The following is a 22,018-nucleotide window of genomic DNA, read 5'->3' on the forward strand; positions in this document are numbered from 1 at the left end:
AAAGGTGGGGGATCCATGACCACAAAAAAGATTCAGAACACTTGGTGTAGAACTAGCACCTCCCACCCACCCACACACAACTTGTTTGGGCAAGTTCTTGGTTATTGTAGCTAAATACATTTGATGCAGGATTGGTCTCTCAGTGGATTTCCAGTATTTATTTTCTTTTCCCTTTCTAGTCTTGTGCAATTTTAAATTACTTCCATGCTTATCAATGCCCTCCCCAGGGGTGTGAGATTGTAAGGGTGGGGAAATTAGCCAATTAAAAAAGGTTTGGAAGACCTAGGAAAGTTCTGGGAAAGGTTCAGTGAAGTAAAAGATAGAATTAATATCTAAAATTTCTTGAAATCATCACATTATCAGAATTATTATTCTGATCACCATACCCACAGCTAAAGCTGTGGTTCTTTTCTTACTTAACATCTAAATCAGTTTTTAGTATGGAGAAATCGATCTAATCGGTATTTGTGTTTCTGGTTCTAGTTGCTTAATTCACCAGAAAACTTAGTGTCTGTTTTCTTTATTAAACCTGATTTTCCAGTTCCCTGCAGTAGCCAAATAGCAGCAATTAGTGTTTTTCTCTAGTGAGAATGCTCTGGATCCCAAACCATTTTAAAGGTATTTCTGCAAGTTATAAATCCAAAGCATTATGAATAAAAATTTTGTGTTACTGACCTTATAAAATATGAATTGTTTTAAATGAAATTGCAAGAGGAGGAAATAGATTGATGGTCTTAAATTTTTTTTTTTTTGGCTGTATTGGGTCTTCGTTGCTGCACGTAGGCTTTCTCTAGTTGCGGTGAGCAGGGGCTACTCTTTGTTGCGGTGCGCGGGCTTCTCATTGTGGTGGCCTCTCTTGTTGGGGAGCACGGGCTCTAGGCACAAGGGCTTCAGTAGTTGTGGTGCGCACGGGCTTAGTTGCTCCGCAGCATGTGGGATCTTCCCGGACCAGGGCTCGAACCCGTGTCCCCTACCTTGGCAGGCGGATTCTGAACCACTGCACCACCAGGGAAGCCCAGTCTTAAATTTTTGATGGCAAGAGAAAAATTTAGTTCATTAAATTCTAGGAGCCTAGGTATTCAAAGTAAAACGAAGGCCACAAATCTAAGGAGCATATATGGGCAGAGAAGGAGAATGAGAGTTACACAGCAATCTTGTATACCAAGAGTTAATAGAAAATCAGGAGGTGACCCACATTTTAGTCCTGTGTCTAGTTCTTCTTCAGAAGCACTGAAGAGTTACATGAATCAAAATGTAGTCAAAGCTGTGCATCATAGTTCTGTTTTCATGATGAATGCCATTAATAAAATGGAGTTTAATAAGTACTAACAATTCTAGGTTAAAGGGTTACAGTGTCTTAAGACTCAAGTTCATAGATGCTTCCACCTTTCAGAAGTAATCAACTATTGAATGCAGTACTAGCAGGATTGGTGACTTTTGAGACTCAGGAATTCAAATTGAGAATTCAGGGCTTGTGTTGTGGTTGAGGGTCGCCTGCTGTTGAAGTCTGGTAATTTAGGAGGAGAGGGGAAGTAGGAAGTGCCTTTCTTAACTCTTTTAAATGAATTGTTAACCCGGACACACTCACCCAGAAACAAAACAAAAAGGGAAAAGAAGGCAACATGGCATGATTACAATGAGAAGCAAGAAGAAAGATACAGGAAAAGATAAAGAAGAATTGCCTGTAGGTGATTTTTTTGGGCCCATGGTGATTTGAGTGCTGTTGAAGGATGGGAAGAAGAGCTATCTATAGTTTTTAGAATATTATGAAAGACAAAATTCTACTGTTAAGGATGGTGCACATAAATATTAATGTATAGGAACATTAAAAGGAATTCAGACAAGAGAGTAGGGTGGCTGGAACTGTTAGCAGTAGCAACCTAAAGGGGGAATTTGAGCTTGTTCTTAGAGTTGAGCGAGATTGTCCTAGACCAAGTCCTTAATTTCTGCCCTCATAAAAAGGAACATAAAAGTTGGATGATGATAAGTTGGCAAGAGACTAAATTTGAGATACACTGTCTTGAGAATGTAGATGCTATGAAAATGGGTATATTACAGCACTGATTCAGTGCTCATACTTTTAGTTCAGTGAAGACTGACATTATAATCTAAAGATGGGAAGATAAATGGCATAGGAAAAGACATTTATCTGTTACGACTGTCAGTTCTAAACTTTTTAAATTATTTGGCTTATTTGAATCAAAGATGAGTAGTTGCTTCCTGATGACTGTACTTTCGGTACAGGGAGTATTTCTGTATTCCTTGTTTTGTTTTCCTCATCTGCCACGTCAAGCATGCCCTAGCCTGGTAAAAACCTCTAATACAGCTTTTTATTCTTTAATTCAGCAAATGTTACTGAACATTTCCTTCATGTAGGGCATTGTGCTGGATGCTGGGAATATAGAGTTGTGAACAACACATAAAATGCCTGCCCCATTATACTAGGATTCTCCAAAGAAATAGAACCGATGGATCATATATACAGGCATATCTCAGAGTTACCGTGGGTTCAGTTACAGAATACCACAGTCAGTAAAACAAAGTCACACAAATTTTTTGGTTTCCCAGTACATTAACAATTATGTTTACACTATACTGCAGTCTTTTAGGTGTGCAATAGCATTATGTCCAAAAAAATTGTACCTACCTTAATTTAAAAATTCTTTATTGCCAAAAAGTGCTAACCATCATCTGCACTTTCATCAAGTAGTAACTTTTTGCAATAATAACATCAAAAATAAAGATCACAGATCATCACCATAACAAATACAATAATAACGAAAATGTAAAAATAATGAAAATGTGACAAAGACACAAAGTGAGCATATGCTGTTGAAAAAATGGTACCGATGGCTTTGTTCAAGGCGGGGTTGCCACAATTTGTTAAAAAAAAAAAAAAAAAAAAAAAAAAGTGATACCTGAAAAGAGCAATAAAGCGAGATATATTTATAGGTAGACAGAGACTTATGAGGGATTTGCTCACACTATTATGGACGCTAAGAACTCCCATGACCTTGAAGCAAACTAAATGCCCATCGACAGACAAATGGATAAAGATGTGGTACATATATACAATAGAATATTACTCAACCACAAAAAGGAACAAAATTGGGTCATTTGTAGAGATGTGGAGGGATTTAGAGACTGTCATACAGAGTGAAGTAAGTCAGAGAAAAACAAATATCGTATATTAACGCATATATGTGGAACCTAGAAAAATGGTACAGTTGAACTGCTTTTCAGGGCAGAAATAGAGACACAGATGTAGAGAACAAACATGGGCACCAAGGAGGTAAAATGGTGGCGGGGGGATGAATTGGGAGATTTTGACTGACGTATATACACTAATATGTATAATATAGATAACTAATAAGAACCTGCTGTATAAAAAATAAAATTCAAAAAAAGAAAAAGAGAAGTCCCATGACCTGTGGTCTATAAGCTGGAAGCCCAGGAAAACCAGCAGTGTAGTTCTGGATCAAGCCTAAAGGCCTGAGATCAGGGGAGCCAATGATTTACATCCCAATTTGAGTCCTATGGTCTTGAAAACCAGGAGCCACGGATGTCCTAGAGCAGAAAATGGAAGATGAATGTTTCAGCTCTAGCAGAGAGGGAAATTTCTCTTCCTCTGCCTTTTTATTCTGTTTAGGTACCCCACTTTAGGGAGGGTGATTTTCTTTACTTAGCCTGTCATTCAGACGCTAATCTCTTCTGGAGATACTTTCACATACTGTTTTATGTTTTATCAGCTATTTCAGAATCCCTTAGCCCAGTCGGGTTGATGCATAAAATTAACTGTCACCAATCAAGTCAGAGGGGGAAGACCTACGTTAAACAAATGTTCTTTTTTCTCTTGTTATCGTTATAGGGATGGGCATATTTAGGTCCTTTAATCTGAACTGAGTATTTACGATAATTACACTGATTTACTATTCTTGGAAGTCCTTGGGTCTCATAGCAATACCTAAAATATTTCATTTTATTTCTTTTCTAAGCTATTTCCATTTTCATCTAGATATATTAGAGAAAAGAAACCTCTAGCTCCACATCTTCAGCTATAATATAACTTCTAATTGGTTCTCATGTCATTGTCACTCTTTCCCCTACTCCCCAGTTTCCATATTGCATACCGATACCAAGGCCAACTCTTAATTATATTATGTCCCAGCCATACTCTACCGATAATTCCTCAGTTATCTATAGAATTTAAAGCACATTAGCCTGGTATTCAAGAGTCTATAATATAGCCCCAAACTATCAGTCACTTTTTTTTTTTTTTTTTTTTTTGCGGTATGCGGGCCTCTCACTGTTGTGGTCCCTCCCATTTCGGGGCACAGGCTCCAGACGCGCAGGCTCAGAGGCCATGGCTCACGGGCCCAGCTGCTCCGCGGTATGTGGGATCTTCCCGGCTCGGGGCACGAACCTGTGTCCCCTGCATCAGCAGGCAGACTCGACTCTCAACCACTGTGCCACCGCGGAAGCCCTTTTTTTTTTTTTTTTTTTTTTTTAAATAAATTTATTTATTTTTATTTTTGGCTGCATTGGGTCTTTGTTTCTGTGCGCGGGCCCTCTCCAGTTGAGGCAAGTGGTGGCCACTCCTCATTGCAGTGTGTGGGCCTCTCACCACGGTGGCCTCTCACGCTGCGGAGCAGAAGCCCCAGGCACACGGGCTTCAGTAGTTGTGGCACATGGGCTTACCCGCTCTGCGGCATGTGGGATCTTCCCCAACCAGGGCCTGAACCCATGTCCCTTGCATTGGCAGGCAGACTCTCAACCAGTACGCCACCAGGGAAGTCCCTATCAGTCACTTTGAGTCACCACTTTATGGGGGCCCATGGTCTGTTGCCTCTGCCTAGCACATCTTTTTTTTTTTTTTTAAATTAATTAATTAATTTTGGCTGTGTTGGGTCTTCATTGCTGCACACGGGGTTTCTCTAGTTGCGGCGAGCGGGGTCTGCTCTTCGTTGTGGTGCGCGGGCTTCTCATTGCAGTGGCTTCTCTTGCTGTGGAGCACAGGCTCTAGGTGCGCGGGCTTCAGTAGTTGTGGTTCGCGGGCTCTAGAGCGCAGGCTCAGTAGTTGTGGCACACAGGCTTAGCTGCTCCGCGGCATATGGGATCTTCCCAGACCAGGGCTCGAACCCATGACCCCTGCATTGGCAGGTGGATTCTTAACCATGCGCCACCAGGGAAGCCTTAGCACATCTTTTTCTACCTTACCTATCAAAATATTATCCCTCCTTCAGGATCTGACTGGTAACAGACCATTTTCACTAGGTTTCTTTCTTTGGACAGATGTAGTTCCCACTGATCGTTTGCTTTTTCTGAATTCTGTTAGCATTTTTTGGTCAGCCCCATTGACTTGTGCATGTATTATCTTAGGCTTGTGCTTTTTATCTGTTTCTTAGTTTTTTAACTAGAATTAGTTTGGATATGAGTTTAGAGGAAGGAAATAATATCAGAGAGATGGACCTTGCCTTGTCTTAGCATCTTCTTCAGACCTTAAGGTACCTTTTTTATGCTCTTAGTAAGAAATGATGGTTTTTCTAAGTTGTGAGCTCATTCCTTGGCCTACTTCCTTGATTGGTCAGGCAACACTAAGTCTTGATTTTGATTTGAAACAAACAAATTTTAAACAAACAAACAAATATTAAATGAGACCCTGCCCCCCTTTTTTTTAACTTTCATCCATTAAATTACTTGATTCTTCTGCATCTTTTGAAACTATTAGGAAGAATAAGGTCCAAATCAAACCAGTTTGTTTTTAATCTCGTAAGTATCTGAGTTACCTACAATGTGCACATTACTTTACCATAGTGTACGTAGTAGCAACACATTGCTGCCTATGTTGAAAAATGTCTAAAGATAAGACCTGAGTTTCTGGTTGAAGGCACCTAGAAAGTGGAGAATAGGAGTGAGGTTTTCATGTTTGTGGGTTTCAGATTGTCTGCAAACTTAAATGATCTCAGAATCAGCTTAGTGCTTGCTCATTACCCAGGTTCTGTGAAGACATAAGACAAACAGTAAGTTTTATCTTACAGGTGTAGAGAGAGAAATGCCAAAGTAACAGTACCTGAATATTTGTATTGTCTAGGGGTTAGATCTTGGATATAAGCAGTAGTCAGTGGCTATAGGAATTCTGTGAAACGGGAGACCAATGTGGGATAGGCTACTTAAGGAAGATTTCTTTGGCAGCTGGGTATTAGGATGTTGCAGTTGAAAATGGAGAGTTAGCAGCTTGCAGAATAAAAGTGGAAAACGTGGAGGTGAAGGTAGAAACTGAGTAAGTAGGATTTGGATAAGCAGAAGGCTGTTCCTGGCTCCTAATCTGTGTGTAATAATGTCGGGATGGGTTACACAGGTGGAAGGCACAGATGGGGAGGGTGTGAGGTGTTAGGTTTAGAGAAATAAGTTATATATTCCTTGAGATCAAAAGGAAGAATGAAAGAAACACCTGTCACTTAGGTTTAAGGAGTTATAATACCAATTTCTAAGCGGAAAGACCTAATTATTTTAGAAGTGCCGTAGTTGCACCATGGAGGAAAATGCCTTTGAATCATTTATGTTTTAGTTGTTTTTTTGTGGATTGTCTTCTTGATATAGAGAATAGGGGCTATGTCTTAAACTCATACAGTTAAGCAGTAAGGAGAAAAATGCCTAATAACTTGTTTTTTTAAGTGTGTTTCCAAATTCATCTAATTCCCCCTTGTTTCTAATTATTATGAGAGTATTCTGTTAAAGGCTTACTTTACATATGACTTCCCACAAAGTGCTTTATGAAATTGTGTGGTTGCATGAAGATGTGAAGTATGAATTTGTGCCTTTGACATTTCAAGTTTGTAGTTTGGGTTGGATGGTTGTAAAATTCACTTTATTGTAATTTTGCTAGAGAGCCATTGGTACAAATTTGTTGATGTAGACGTGAGATGTAGTCTTATGAGAGTGATTTGATTTGATTTTTAATGACTTCCCATCACTGCCATAGCTCTTTCTGGATTTGGTGTTTTTGTATAGAATCATTTATTTTTCTTTAAAACCTAGATAAATTAGATTTTTATATTAAAAATCTGCCATAATTCTTAGTATTGGATGTTTATAATGGCAAGGACTGGTTTTGAAGTTTCTGACCGCTTCCTAGCACAGATTTGCCTCTGCCATTAAGTAAAGAAAGAAGAAAAAAGAGAAGGAAAACAAAACAGAGGAATCAGGAAAGGAGAACATAACCTATTCACTTTGTTCATCACTTATCTTTTTTAAAAATATTTATTTATTTATTTGGCTGTGTCGGGTCTTACTTGTGGCACGTGGGATCTTTCATCGTGGCGAGCGGGCTCTTTATTTCTGCTCACGGACTTCTCTCTATTTGTGGTGCAAGGGCTCAGTAGTTGTGGCACACAGGCTCAGTAGTTGTGGCACGCAGGCTTAGTTGCCCCGTGGCATGTGGGATTTTATTTCCATTACCAGGGATCAAACCCGTGTCCCCTGCATTGGAAGGCAGATTCTTAAACCCACCACTGTGAGCTTTTCTTTCAAGTGTTGATAAATGTTGGAATGTATGTGAAGGGTGTTGAATTCCCATATGGAAAATAAAGGATTGAGAAGGGATAATTGCAGCAGCTTTGAACATAGTTTTAGATACAATAAGAGCATATCAACTCTGCCATTAGCAGATTGGTACATCTGTTGCTTTTCTTAGGCTAGTGGGCACAGTCTCTATAAGGTTAAGCAGAACTTTCCCCATCAGGCTACCTTTTTCTGCAAAGACATGTGAAAATGAATTCCTTTGTGCATTCGATGGTAGTTATTCGTGTATCATGTTTGTGAAGTAGTAGTCCTCGGGAACAGCTGAAGCAAAAGCGTAGGAAGGAATGTGAGCTTTTTAAGCCTAGTCACCTTAAGATCTTTTACATAAGATTCTAGGGAGCGTATTCATTGGATCTGAATATGAGACCATGCTTAAGTAGCTGGTTTTGCATTTTCTAGAAAAATATAGTTATTAAGATACTAAATCCCCATTCTCTAGTTGCAGTCTTAATTTTCTTTTATAACAAAATAACATATTAGAGCAAAATTTTTAAAAAGAAATAGCACTAAAAACACTAAACAGGGGACTTCCTTGGTGCAGTGGTTAAGAATCCGCCTGCCAATGAAGGCGACATGGGTTCGATCCCTGCTCCAGGAAGATCCCACATGCTGTGGAGCAGCTAAGCCCATGTGCCACAACTACTGAGCCTGTGCTCTAGAGCCCGCGAGCCACAACTACTGAAGCCTGTGCACCTAGAGCCCGTGCTCTGCAACAAGAGCAGCCACCACAATGAGAAGCCCGCGTACCACAACGAAGTGTAGCCCCCGCTCGCTGCAACTAGAGAAAGCCCACGTGCAGCAATGAAGACCCAACGCAGCCAAAAATAAATAAAATTATAAAACAAACCAAAAACACTGAACAGTTTTCCACTAAACTGATACTCATTAATGCCTTTGACACAGATTTTTTTAAAGCCTTTTTTCCCTGTTTTGAATATTTTTAAAACACATAAACTTCTCAAATGGTAAATCCAGGTATCATTTCTTACTAGAGTTAACAAAGAAATCACTCCAGTCTAGCTTTAAAATAACTTCCTCGTTGTTGTTGTTGTTTTCAACACTTTAAATAATGGCAAAATTCTTTTCTTTTTCCTTTTTTTTTGGGGGGGGGCTATGCCACACAGCATGAAAGATCTTAGTTCCCTGACCAGCGATCAGACCCGTGCCCCCTGCAGTGGAAGCACGGAGTCCCAACCAACCACTGGACCTCTAGGGATGTCCCTCAAGCAAAATTCATAATCTAGATAAGTTTGAAATAAAAATGGTAGTGCTTATTTTCAGGAAATTACCCTTACCAGACTTACAGGCATATAGAAACTTGAAATCATTTATTGTAGTGATTTCCAGTTCTTGTAGTCTCTGAAATTAGCAGTTGATATTCCTAGAGTTACTGGGGACAAATTGTATATCCACAGTAATATAGCAACAGATAATTAAAGCATGATTCTTCCAGTAGAAAGCAAATGTCATCTTTGTGGTAACGTGATTGTTTTCTGTGATCGGGAACTAAGCAAATATGTGACTCCTTATTAATACAACTTAGTAGGAAATGGAACATGAGTTATAGTAAAAGGGATTTTTGCTTTCTGAAACGTTTTGGAATGACTAGTAGAATCTCCTTCATTTCTTCAGTTAAAAAGTAACACCAAGTGAGGTTAAGAAACTTGCCCATGGTCTCAGGAATCAGTGGTGGATGGATATAGAATTCAGCTGCCCTGGTTAAGAGGAATGTTAAGACTGCCACACAAGTACTGACTCAATTGGACAATGGGTTTGCTTGACAGGAAAAAAATCTCTTTACCTTGTGTTGGGCAATGTAGTCAGTCAGTGAGTTCATCAACTGAATAGTGGAGAACTTAACCCTAAATAAAACCTAATCAGAGAGGAAAAACTATCTTATTCAAATTTTTAAAAATTAGGTGATGTTAAGTGATAATCAGCTTTTTATAATGCCCTCCCTTTCATTTTATTAGGTGGTATGGTCAGGAAAAAGACTACAATGTGCTAGTCATGGATCTTCTTGGACCCAGCCTTGAAGACCTCTTCAATTTCTGTTCAAGAAGGTTCACAATGAAAACTGTACTTATGTTAGCTGACCAGGTATGTGAAACTTTTATGAGAATAAAAAACTGAGAAATACTGCTATTTACCACTACTTAACTATAATTTAAATGTGTGTAAACCAGAGAATTATAGTCCTATGTGTCACTGTTTAACGTTTGGATCAACAAAAAAAATCCATAGTAAGGTATAATCATTCAAGTGTATTACTCTAATATGACTTATAGATGTTTTCCCATGGGTATAGGACAAAAGCGGATTATACTAGTTTATTACTCACCTGTAGACTAGGAGTTTTCAAGCTGCTCCCATCAGGTAGAGTGTATTTGTTTTAGTGTTGAATATAGCAAGGTTTCCTTATAAGATTTTGTTTGAAGAAAGAATTTGGAGTGTTTGTGTGTATATAAATATAGATAAATGTATATATATTGAAATTTTGTTTAAATTAAGCAAATTGAATGCTATGTATTACGTGTTGAATCCTTATGAAAGGTGTATTTTTGAGGAAAATAAGGTACTGAAGTAATTAAGGAATAATGTTTGGCCAGGTAGATGCTCTTGAAGTAAGGGATTCTCAGCCATTGGTAATAGTTCAGCAAAACCAGGGAAATTTTTATGTCATGAGTTAGATTTATTCATTGGCTGGAGATTAGAGGAAATTGTTTTAAAGCCAAAGATTAGATTTTTTTTTTTTTTTTTTTTTGTGGTACGCGGGCCTCTCACTGCTGTGGCCTCTCCCGTTGCAGAGCACAGGCTCCGGACGCGCAGGCTCAGCGGCCATGGCTCACGGGCCCAGCCGCTCCGCGGCACGTGGGATCTTCCCGGACCGGGGCACGAACCCGTGTCCCCTGCATCGGCAGGCGGACTCTCAACCATTGCGCCACCAGGGAAGCCCCAAAGATTAGATTTTTTTGAACTAAAGGAAATAAAGAAAATTAGTTTTAAAGAATTTTAAGATGGGGAATAACAGGGTCAGGAACAAGTCTTGAGGAAACAGATAATATGGTCAAAGATAATAGGTAAATGTCAAGGAATTTATGGTTAAAACCTCTTAATATGACATGTGAATTAATCTTAATAAAATAGTTTGTATTCTGTAGGCTCAGTAACATATAGGCATTCATACAGTGAACGTTTATTCGGGGCCTGCCATTGTACTTAACACTGGGATGTACAAAGAAGAATAAGAGCTAGTCTCTTCCCTCTAGGAGCATAGAGTTTAGTGGAGAAAAAGGGTTGGAAGGGTTCTGTCCTAGAAGTCTACATATATTGGATATACTAGTAACATCAGAGAAAGAATGTAATTTAGGAAAGGGGGTTTCAGGAAAAGCATTTGTTTAAGAAGGAAACAGCTGAGTCTTGCTCTGTAGATGACAGGCAACACTTGAAGTAGTCTGTAGTTTGTGCTATTAATTTGTCTTTTGCCCCACCTTTCCCCTGTGAGTTAATACTCATAGTTTAATTATGGGTATTACTTAGCTAGGACAAATATGTACATAAGTGTGCCAGCGGTTTTGTTTTACTTCTTTATGAGTTGCTGCTGTACCTAAAGACGCTATTTGAACATTGTATACATCTACTTCCTTGAGAGTATGAATAGTTTAAGCCAGAGATTACAATTTGGCTTCAAAAGACATTTGCCAAGGTAGAGGAGTAAGATTTAGAATCTGTATATCCATGGTGATAAAAGCTCTAGAGAAAATGAGGCCAAGTAAAATATAGAATCCTGACATACACTACTAGAAGAGCAAGAACATATGGGTAGAAAGATAATGTTGGCAGCCTTTGCACATGGAAAACACTTTGAAATACAACTTGTAAGTATTTTACAGCAAAGGTAGACATAGTTGATAATTTGGAAATTAAAACTATTATAGAAGAGATGCCAGAGTTAAGACAAATTTTTCAAAATTTAAATCTATTTACTTAACAAATGACTGATAAAAGATTGTTGTATGCAAAGAATTCTTAAAAATCGGCAAGAAAAGGACAAGCCAAAAGAATACTGGACGAGTATAGATTGACAGTTCATAGACTAGTACTAAATCCAAAAGGTCGGTAAAAACAAGCAGGTTTCCAAACTGTTAGGGAAATAAGTGAGGTCAGTACCTTGCAAATTGGCAAAATTTAGAAAGAACTGAAATAACTTTGCCAGTGGGAAAAAAAAACACTGCTGAAAAAAATGAGTTGTTATAGGGTATTTTGAAGGGCAGTCTGATGGCACCTATCAAAATGAAAAAAGTACATACTTTCAGCCCAGCAACTCTGCTATAATAGTATGGGATTTATAACCCATAAAAATAAAAGCACTAGTAGGTAAGGATATATTTAAGTATTATTAATAACATTATTGTTTATGGTGGGAGAATATTGGAAATAATGGGAATACTGTGAGTTAGGGGATAATTGGGGAGTTAATTCCATCTGTGCCATAGAATATTTTTTATAGCCATTAAAAAGAATGCTAATAAGACCATACCACTTGACGAGGCAGAATTTCCAAGAAATTAAGAAAAGCTTGTTAGAATGGCATGTTTATTATTCAGGTTTGGAATATGATCATACATATTATGATCATGTGGAGAAAAATCATGGGAGAGTCCAAAAAGCATGCAAGAAAGGAAACCCAGCATGTGTATGTCCCTATTTGTATAAAAAGTTACATGCTTACATTGCATGGTACCAACTTCCAGGAATGTTTGGGTTATAATTAGTTAAAAACAAGTGCTTCTATTTCAATTTAAAGCAATAACAAGAACTTATAGCTACCATATCAATTGGTCAACACCCCTTACTCCCAAGCACAAGTGAATTTATGTGTGTACGTATATAAGAGCATGGAAATAGATCTGGGCAGTAGCAGGCTGTTTTTATATAGGTACGTCAGGGGGCATAGGATTGGCTTTTACTTTATATAATTTATTACAACAACTGAAACAATTCTAAATGTATCTTGTAATTTAAAAATAAAACCATTTTTTGCTATCAGGTCATGTTTTGCTACTATTATGTTTATAATCATTAATATTGAAAGAATAAGCCTAAAGAACACTTCTGGTTTATGCTTATATATCCATCAGTCTAGAGGTAAATGCAGTGCCTGGTTGCCCTTTCTTTTTAATTTTGACTAGCACTGTCTTTGTGAACTCTAAATAAAGTTAATAAAGTATACCTGTGATCTTGAAAAATAATTGGCATATTGAAGTAATTGAGAAATAATGTTTTGTCACTTAATACAAATCACTTAATTTTCTCTCCTCCTCTCCTTTTTTCCAGATGATCAGTAGAATTGAATATGTGCATACAAAGAATTTTATACACAGAGACATTAAACCAGATAACTTCTTAATGGGTATTGGGCGTCACTGTAATAAGGTTAGTCACATGTTCTTTGCATGAAGGAACAGAGTAAAAAACTTCAAGAATTGCTTTGGTGAACTTTAAGTCTTTAAATTAAGAGTCATAGTAAGTTGAATTTGCTATTGATAATTGCTTTAAAAGATTGTACTAGAAAGATAATCTATTAACTTAATAACTTGTAATAAATTCTCTCCAACTTACCCAACCAAGGTTAGTTATTTATATGGAAATATAAAATTCCAGGGGCTTTATAGTGAAATGTAATCATCTGTATTATTTAACTATTGAACAGTTGTATCTATTTTTCATTCATTCGAATAGCTAGCAAACAAAAAAACAAACCAAAAAAACCCCATGTACTTTTCTTCCTGAATGCTAAAAATCAGATTTTAACCTTTGTCTCTGAAGTGTGGGTTTTTGTAATATATGTGCTTGTGCCAGCGTGGGAACCACTGACGCATCTGTCACCATGGCGTTAACATTTGCTGACTAAGCATGGTTGATAATGAGAATTCTTCAGTCCTTGGATTTGTGTATTCAAAAGGATAACTTTTGGGCCTGCTTCAAAAGTAGTTGACAGTTTATTTGGGTGCCAAGTTCGGTGGGGTCTCCACCCCTCTTCTTCTCTCCTTTTCAAAGGAAAGTGTAGACAAGTGAAATGAACATACATAAAATGAAATTAGTGTTCATTGGGGGCTGCAGAATGGTTGAACTTACGGGGTGATTGGGTTTTAGCTAGTGACGCATGATTGCAGTTAAAAACTAATTGTGTTGAATTTTTTCTGCAATGATTAGTTTTACTGAGTGAATTGCTTTTTTTAATAAATTCAATGTTGAGCTCGGGCAGACAGGCAGCATTGGCAATGCACTAAGCATGTTATGATCTGATAGAAATTCTCAACTTCAGGACAACTTGGGGGTTTTTTGTTTTTTTGTGTTTTTTGTTTTGTTTTGTTTTTGGAAGGAACATTCCCATCTGTTTTATTAAACTGTTAGGGAATGTTTGGTGTTTTTAGGTCTAGCTATAAATGTTTACCTTTGTTTGCCTGTATGAATGCCAACTTGGAGCCATTACCATTAGAACTGGTGTTATTTGTTAATGCGTGAGACATTAATGTTGGTCTGACCAAGTTTTAGGAATTAAAATTTTTTTGTTGAAAGCTGAGCTTTAAATAATAGAAGGTGTTTAAATCGACATATAACCTTTCTTGCCATTCCCAATTGCATCTTTTTTTTTTTTAATGTTATGTGGCTTCTCTCTTTGAAGCATCCAGGTTCTTAATTGTTACTATAAAACCTGGTAATTTAATTGAAAAATTACTAGTCTTAATTTTGGGGGGCAATTTTGTCAGTATGACCCTAATCTTTTGACCATTTCCCAGCCCTTTTCCTCCCATTTTCTTCCTGCTAAAGACCCATTATCCTCATGTGATCCATGTTCTGCATGTTGACATTGCAGTACATGTTTTTTGTCTTAAATTTAATGATGGCCTAGATAATACCTCTTTGCTTTTTTCCCCCCTTTAAAATAGCTTATTAATCACATAGTTGTGTTAGGAAATCCAAATTGACCAGTGATACGTAAACCTTTTCAGAATCTTGTATCCTCTTTTAGACATATTAAAAAGAATATTGTGAAGCTGCTTTGCTGTTAAACAGATTCAGAAAGACCCTAGGGTAAGAAGTGCAGTGTTTTACCTAAGACTCAAATTCTAAATGTTGTTCTTGAACATTTTAGATTAGTGTTTTGTTTATGTAGTTGGTTTTTAGTGTTTTCTGTATTGTAGTTTGAAATATGCCAGTTGTATGAGACTGAATTCTTTGGTCAGCTTGTTCCAGTAGTATTCTATTTGTGGGTAAAGAGTTGGCGGGGGGGGCGCTTTTGAGGTTGATTTTTAAAGTCAAATTTCTTATTTGGAAAATTGTTCTGAATTTGATATTTAGGAGTAGTCACTCCAATCGTAGTGAATTTGCTCATCTCTTCCAGTAATCAGCCCTGCATGCTTATGAAAATAAATTTTAAGGTGACTAAATGCCTTCTACCTCTTCCTTACTGAAGATTTTTTTCCCCTGTACAATCTTTTTTAGGGGAAGGGCAGATTGTGGTACCAAAGATTGCAGATCCAAATTCCCCCCTTTTTTATTAATAAATTAAAGAGCCAAATGTCACCATTGCTATCCCTGTTTCAGGCAGTGACACAATATAGTGGCATTAAAAACCTGAGTATTTTTCAGATTTCAAATGTTCTTAAGCATGTGATTCTTATTTGGAAAACTGAGAAGCTACAGTGCTTGGTGGAAGAAGGATGGCATTTGGCTACCCTGTTCTTTCTCTAATGCCTCGGTGTTGCCTGTCTGCGCCGGCCATTGTTGCAATGTAAGCAATACTGTTTGATGCACTGCCACCCTCTATTGTCTGTTTAGTGTTTAGAATCTCCAGTGGGGAAGAGGAAAAGAAGCATGACTGTTAGTACTTCTCAGGACCCATCTTTCTCAGGATTAAACCAGGTCTGAAACTGTCTCCTATTCCAACCTCAATCCCAAATTCATGTGCTTTTCTTTCTTATTGTTTTATTTTGATTATTTTTGTTTTGTTTTAATTCTGGAGAATGTAGATCTTGCTCAAGCACCTCTTACGTTGGCATTATTCAGACATACTTGGCAAACATATAACATTACTAAGATGTTTCTTTGTGGCTTTTGCTTAAAGTTTGTAAAATTTAGAGAAAACCTAAATGAAAACAGGATTATGTTTAGATCTCTAACATCCACATGAGGAAATGTGTTGGTCTGCCATTGAAATTCTTTACCTAATGGTAATCTTGAGATAGACTGTTCAATTTTTAAAAATAATTTGGAGTTGCATTACTGTTGAATGATGATATTCTGCATCAACTGTTCCCCTTCCCCTAGCATACTTCAGGTAAGTGTAGATCAGATTTCAGATCTAGTTTTTCTAGAATTGATTACCTCAATATAAGAATTCTCTCAGCTTCAAACAAGTGGCATAAAATGCTTAAAGAGCATTATATGCTCTGGAACTAGAATATACTGTATTCTAACAACATAACGATAACTGAAGCACTTATCAATTACCATCTGTAACACATAGATAAGATAAACAGATGCATAACCCGATGATTTAGAGTTTAGCAGGCTAAACACTCCAATAACTTTCCAAATATTTTTAAAATGTAAGCAGAACTCTTCATATTTACTTTTGTAGAAGTTAGATAGCTTTATTACTGTATGAATTTTCAGATAAACAAGGGAAAATAATTTTTAAAAATCACACCATTTAGGTACTTAATCTTTGAAGCTCCTGAAAGAACGAATCTTTATCAATTTAGTATACACTAAGAAGTAAGTATTGACATAAGTAATCAGAAAAGGAAAAAAGTTGCATTTGATATGTGAGCATACTTTGTAGTTCCGTTATTAAACCACAAGTATCATATGGGTAATCATTTAATCCTTTTCCATACTGCCCAGCATTATTTCAGGAACTATGTTCTCCCACTGTTAAAAAGGTTTCAGGAATTCAATTTTATTTTTATTCACAAAGAAATACCAACTGTGGTAACTAGGTCTTGGTTGGGCAGAGAGGGAGAATGGTGGGTAATTAGGTACGTCGTAAGGCAACTTTACTGCCCTATTTTTACTTATCCATATACATTCACACATTTTACTTATATTTTATAACAATTATTTAATAATAGGTTTTCTGGGTTATAAGGGAAAGTAATCTTGTGAATTTTCTGAAGGGCAGGAAAATGTGACTCCTGGTTAGGAGAAAATCTGTTGTAAATACCAAAAACTAAAATTGGCAGCATTTCTGAAGAAAATGCACATCTGCTGAATGGAGTTATCCCAGCATACCCAACATTAACTCATTTCCACATTCCTTTGAAAAATATGCTGCATTCTTTAAAACAGCCACAGATTTTACTTAGAACATGTAGTTAAAATCCACAGAAAAGCAGCTTGACACCCGAAGAGTTTAAACGTCTCTTTGCATATGCAGACCTATAAAAACACATTATTTTATGACGTAGAATACTGACTTTTCCTTGTTTGGTTTTACCTTTACATATCTGCGGCTGTTGGGTTGTATCCTTGGTATCACATGGTTTCATGTAAATATTTCCCATTATATATGTTTTTACTCGTTTTAAATTCAGTGCAGAGAGTGACTAAAGAAGCATGATAGGTACCAGAAGGTAATGAACTATCAAGAGATTAAAATTTTTTAAATTTTAAGTAGTTTTCAGTTGTTTGCTCTTAAAATGGGATACCTTTGTTTATCAGTGACATTACTTTTCCTGACTCATTTTCAGTTTTTATAGGAGAAAATTTAAATTTTTTTTGCTTTGATATTAAAGATTGAGATACTTAAGGTAGTGTTCATTTTTGTTTTCTTAATAAGTTAGGTTTTTGTCCTTTAGAATTGTAGAAGGAAAGAACTCTAGTGAACACTGAGTTTTTATAAAGCAGTCTTTTAGTTGTGAGAAAGTGGTTATTGAGTTGCAAATGGAGCTGTTGAATCTAGACATGAATGTAACTATCAGACATAACCATGTCAGAGTTGTTTCTGTTTTCTCCTCCATTTGGAGTACTAAAGGAAGCAATCTTAGAAAATAATCCTTAGAAGAAAGTTTATGTCCTAATCACTTTATTCATAACCCACATAATTCTTTGGGAGAGTTTTTAAATGCCATGAAGCTGGATGTCCTTTTGTGTTTTTCCTTTGTTTTCAGTGTGAATCTGTAGAACTTAAGTCATAATTTTTGTTTTGCTTAACAAAGTATATTTTGCTCATTTTAATATTTGAGTACTGAGCCAGTTTTCATATCGGAAGAAACTTAAAGAGTATGCGCTTTATTTCTCTTAGTGTTTTATAACATTAACTTTCCTGTCCCTATTTTATAATAACTCAGTTGTTCAAGAAGTGAGTTTAATCATACTAAGGAGCTTTCATTATCCAGTTAGAGTTTACTGAAAATTCAATCTTCATTCTTTGTAGTAGACCAGGTGAAAGTAAGTGTTTCATTGTCAACATGGTTACAGAAGCTCAAACCTCAGCCTTTCCCATCCAGTGTATAACTAAGGCTAGGTTATAGTGCCTGCCTGAAATAGGCATTTTTCATCCTCCTAAAAGAAGCACTTGGTCATATCTTTTTCACTTAAATCAGTAACTTGCTTTAGTTATTTTTTGACGCAAACCCTAACAGACTAGGTGGTCATGTTTCCCAGTACGTCACAGACTGTAAACTGCAGCAGAAGGAACCTAATGTCAGCCTAATGGGAAGAAAAACTACAAAATTTAGGTGTAACTAGAAAATAGTGTAGAGCTACATAGTATAAGAGCACATAGACCTGCTTTGCTTGATAAACTTTGTAGACATAGCTTTTGATAAGTGATTTTAGGATAAAGGCTAAGTAAAATTTTAAGTTAACGATTATTTCGATTTAGAAGGTAGGTAAATATGAACATACTTTGGGTTTTTCCCCCCAGAATACTTTTGGTTTTTTTCTTCTTCGTATAAAAGTTTTAATCATGGAGAGTAAACCTGAATTAATTTTAAAAATTAGCTACATTATAAATGAGTATCTTACGCCCTGTGTACCATATAAATGAAACAGCACTAAACATTATTTTGTTCTAAAATACTACTTCGTTTCTGGTTAGCTCATTTAAACTGCTGATTGTAAGACACCTTTATTTAAATAAATACTTAAGTGCTTTTTAAGACTTTAGATCACCTTGTTATATTTTCCAGAAGCTTAAGCTGCTCACATGCGTAAATGTCAGTTGGAAATAAAATGAAATGCATGCTTGTTTAAAAATGCTTATTTATTATAAATAAAAATCTTGGTTTTGTTGTCAATATACAACTTTCAGAGTTGTCTTATTTTAGATAAGGAGCATTCTGTTGGCATACTAAAGAGTGGCCTTTGTAGAATGGAAGAGTTCCAGATAGCTTATGTCTAGTTTTTTAAAACCCCATGCTTGTTTACCAGTGTAACAGGATGTCAGGCTTCATTATGGCATACAGCACACTTGTCAGCAACTCTGCCATTGAGCATGTATACATTTCTCCACTATGTTAGAGGTTCCAAAGACAGGCTCCTGAATGTGTAATGAACTGGGCCTATGAAATTGTTCAGCTGACAGGGATCAACCACTTGACTTAACTGTATTTTTCTAACTTGATTTATTGATGAGGACTAATAAAAGGCTTATTGGAGTGTTAAGTTTGTTCATTATCTGTTCTGTTTTATGATGCTTTATTTTGATACAATTGAACATAATAGAATAGATGCCATTTAATGAGTAAGAAGCAGTTTAACTGAACAAGATTGGAAACCTAATGTATCTTTATTTTCTTTTAAAGTTATTCCTTATTGATTTTGGTTTGGCCAAAAAGTACAGAGACAACAGGACAAGGCAACACATACCATACAGAGAAGATAAAAATCTCACTGGCACTGCTCGATATGCTAGCATCAATGCACATCTTGGTATTGAACAGAGGTGAGTTTGAAAATTGAATGTGTTTATCAAATCCATAGCAAAAGCCATTGATGGGTTTTTAAAATATTTTAATTAGTTTCTTAACAATATCTAAAGATGTTTCTTGGCTGAAGATTTGAAAGACACTTATTAATCCTTTTACCTGCTGCTTTGGACAGTGCAGAGAAGCCAATTAAATGAGGCCTTTTTGTTTTCTTTGTTGAAGCTTGTCTTTTGAGCAGAAAATATTGCATGATGGAAATTAGAAGCATAAATGCAACTTTATGTTTCTTTTTGCAGCTAAAGACAATACTTTTTTTCTTAATACTGATCTTAGGCTTTTTATATGTTAGTGATGCAAGTTGAGTTTAGGGGAAGATGTATTGGTTATTTTTACAAGGAAAATGTTATCTGATTCCTAATAAAGCAAAATGTGGTTGGTGGACCATCCCCTGTTCTACTCTTCCACCGCTACATAAATGAATAGGATTTAGTTTAAACATTGTCATAATTTCTGTGGTCTGTTTTCTGACTTGAATTCTAGTATTTCATCTACTTTCATCTTTTGTCAATCATTTTTCTTTTTGCTCCTTAAAATAGGCATAGAAATGATATGCTTCCAGGTTAGGGAACTTCATGAGAATGAGTTTTTAAGCTTAGGAACTAGCCATGAATATCTGAGTACCCTTGATTAAACTATAGTTTCACATCTTCTGTAGGCCATTACCAGTCCTTAAATACATGTATCTGTCTGAATATGTGTATAAGTGTGTATGTATATATGTATGTATATGTGTGTATGTATATATGTATGTATATGTGTGTTTGTGTATATATTCATATAGATGTTTAATTAGCTTTAAGTTGTTAATTTTTTCAGCATTATCCCTAAATAATCTTTGTGAGCTTCTGCAAAACTTATGTCCTGCTAGATGGTTCTTCCATCTTTATTAACCTCATTTAGAAAGTTATTTAGCTAAATTCTTTTTGCTCTTTAAAAGTTAAGTTACAGGATCATGTTGGATTTTATAATTTTGGATTCTGTGAGGAAATTTTGTTTAGAAGTAACCCATTAGGAACTTCTTTTTTAAATTACCTTAACTGAGTAACTTCTTGCACAAGATACCAAATTATTTTCCTCCTTGCTTGGAAACATTTTTTCTTGTGTACCTGTCTTTCTTTCACGTTCTTCACAATAATTCCAGCCTTTAAATTTACATTTTCTTTTCTAGTCGCCGAGATGACATGGAATCATTAGGATATGTTTTGATGTATTTTAATAGAACCAGCCTGCCATGGCAAGGACTAAAGGTAAACCAGACTCACATCACCAGCTTTTTAAGAATACAAATACACATTGGAGATGACCTTTAATGTCCCTTTCAAGTATGAGGTTTTCTGAGAGTGAATGACTTTATTTTTACCTTTTATTGGTAAAATGAAATCTGATCGTTTCAGTAATAATTAGGTTAATAGACTCTCACAGTCACACTTGAGGAACAGTTTCCTTTGGGACAATTAGCAGGTACCCATTGGTAACCAGTAGCTTTACCTGGAAGGAACTTGACATGGGCTAAGAAAGGTGGAGACTTTCTCATTTTGATGTGTTGCTATTATGTTGAAAATGTGTACTTTTATGTACAGTAGAACTAGTTTATCTAGTAATACTAGCTATATTATTTAATTGTCCTAACATTTTACTTGTTTCCATTAATTAGGAGTTTTACCATTACTTTTGTGAGTATTTGTATGGTAATGATAAATTACTGTGTCAAGAATTTAATGGCTGTTTAGATGCTTTATTGGTCCTTTAAAGGTAAATGGTCCCTATATTTATTGAGCATCTGTGAGCTTGACAAATTGCTCAGTGTGTGGGTAGCTTTATCCAATGTGAATATTTTTACACTGGAAAAATAACACCAGTTATTAATGTCACTAAATGATGGGCAGGCACATGTATTTGGTATTGATCTGCTTATTTTGCCCTTGTTGAATGTGGGTTAAGAAATCTCATTTCAAATTTGACTCCACCCATTTTTACTTAAATCATATTCCTGTTAAACTCACCCTTTACTAATAGCTAAAAAACTCTTGAAGCAGAAAGTCATGTGAAAAGTTAACAGTTTAGGAAAAGGAGATTACATGTATTATACTTTGATTTCTTTTTTATTCTAGGTTATGATTTCTCTTGAATCTCAAGTTTCCTTTTATGTGTAGTATGTTAAACTAGTAAGATTCTTCTCATAATACTGAGTATATCTGTGTGGTTTGATTCTTATTCTCCACAGGCTGCAACAAAGAAGCAAAAGTATGAAAAAATTAGCGAAAAGAAGATGTCCACACCTGTTGAAGTTTTATGTAAGGTAAGTGTACATGATGTTTTGTTTTGTTTTGTTTGTGGTACGCGGGCCTCTCACTGTTGTGACCTCTCCCGTTGCGGAGCACAGGCTCCAGATGCGCAGGCTCAGTGGCCATGGCTCACGGGCCCAGCTGCTCCACGGC

The 22,018-nt window shown here is 36.3% G+C and overlaps 1 protein-coding gene across 7 annotated transcripts in view; it reads left to right on the forward strand.

Annotated features, from left to right (window-relative positions):
* The window catches only part of CSNK1A1 (casein kinase 1 alpha 1), a 52,260-nt gene that overhangs the window by 15,825 nt on the left and 14,417 nt on the right, over nucleotides 1–22,018 (forward strand). For 4 of the 7 annotated variants that reach the window (XR_009335507.2, XM_059062226.2, XM_067032103.1 and 1 more), the window contains exons 3-8: nucleotides 9,555–9,681; nucleotides 12,919–13,017; nucleotides 15,427–15,510; nucleotides 19,398–19,537; nucleotides 20,749–20,827; nucleotides 21,805–21,879. Coding sequence is in view for 5 of the 7 variants with exons in the window: in XM_059062226.2 (XP_058918209.1) it covers nucleotides 9,555–9,681; nucleotides 12,919–13,017; nucleotides 15,427–15,510; nucleotides 19,398–19,537; nucleotides 20,749–20,827; nucleotides 21,805–21,879 (604 nt within the window). In the remaining 2 variants the exon portion in view is untranslated. The remainder of the gene's footprint in view (nucleotides 1–9,554; nucleotides 9,682–12,918; nucleotides 13,018–15,426; nucleotides 15,511–19,397; nucleotides 19,538–20,748; nucleotides 20,828–21,804; nucleotides 21,880–22,018) is intronic. The other 3 variants (XR_009335509.2, XM_059062231.2, XM_059062230.2) reach the window with 1 other exon arrangement.

The sequence above is a fragment of the Kogia breviceps genome, chromosome 4 (genome assembly GCF_026419965.1).
Source record: "Kogia breviceps isolate mKogBre1 chromosome 4, mKogBre1 haplotype 1, whole genome shotgun sequence".
NCBI lineage: Eukaryota > Metazoa > Chordata > Mammalia > Artiodactyla > Physeteridae > Kogia > Kogia breviceps.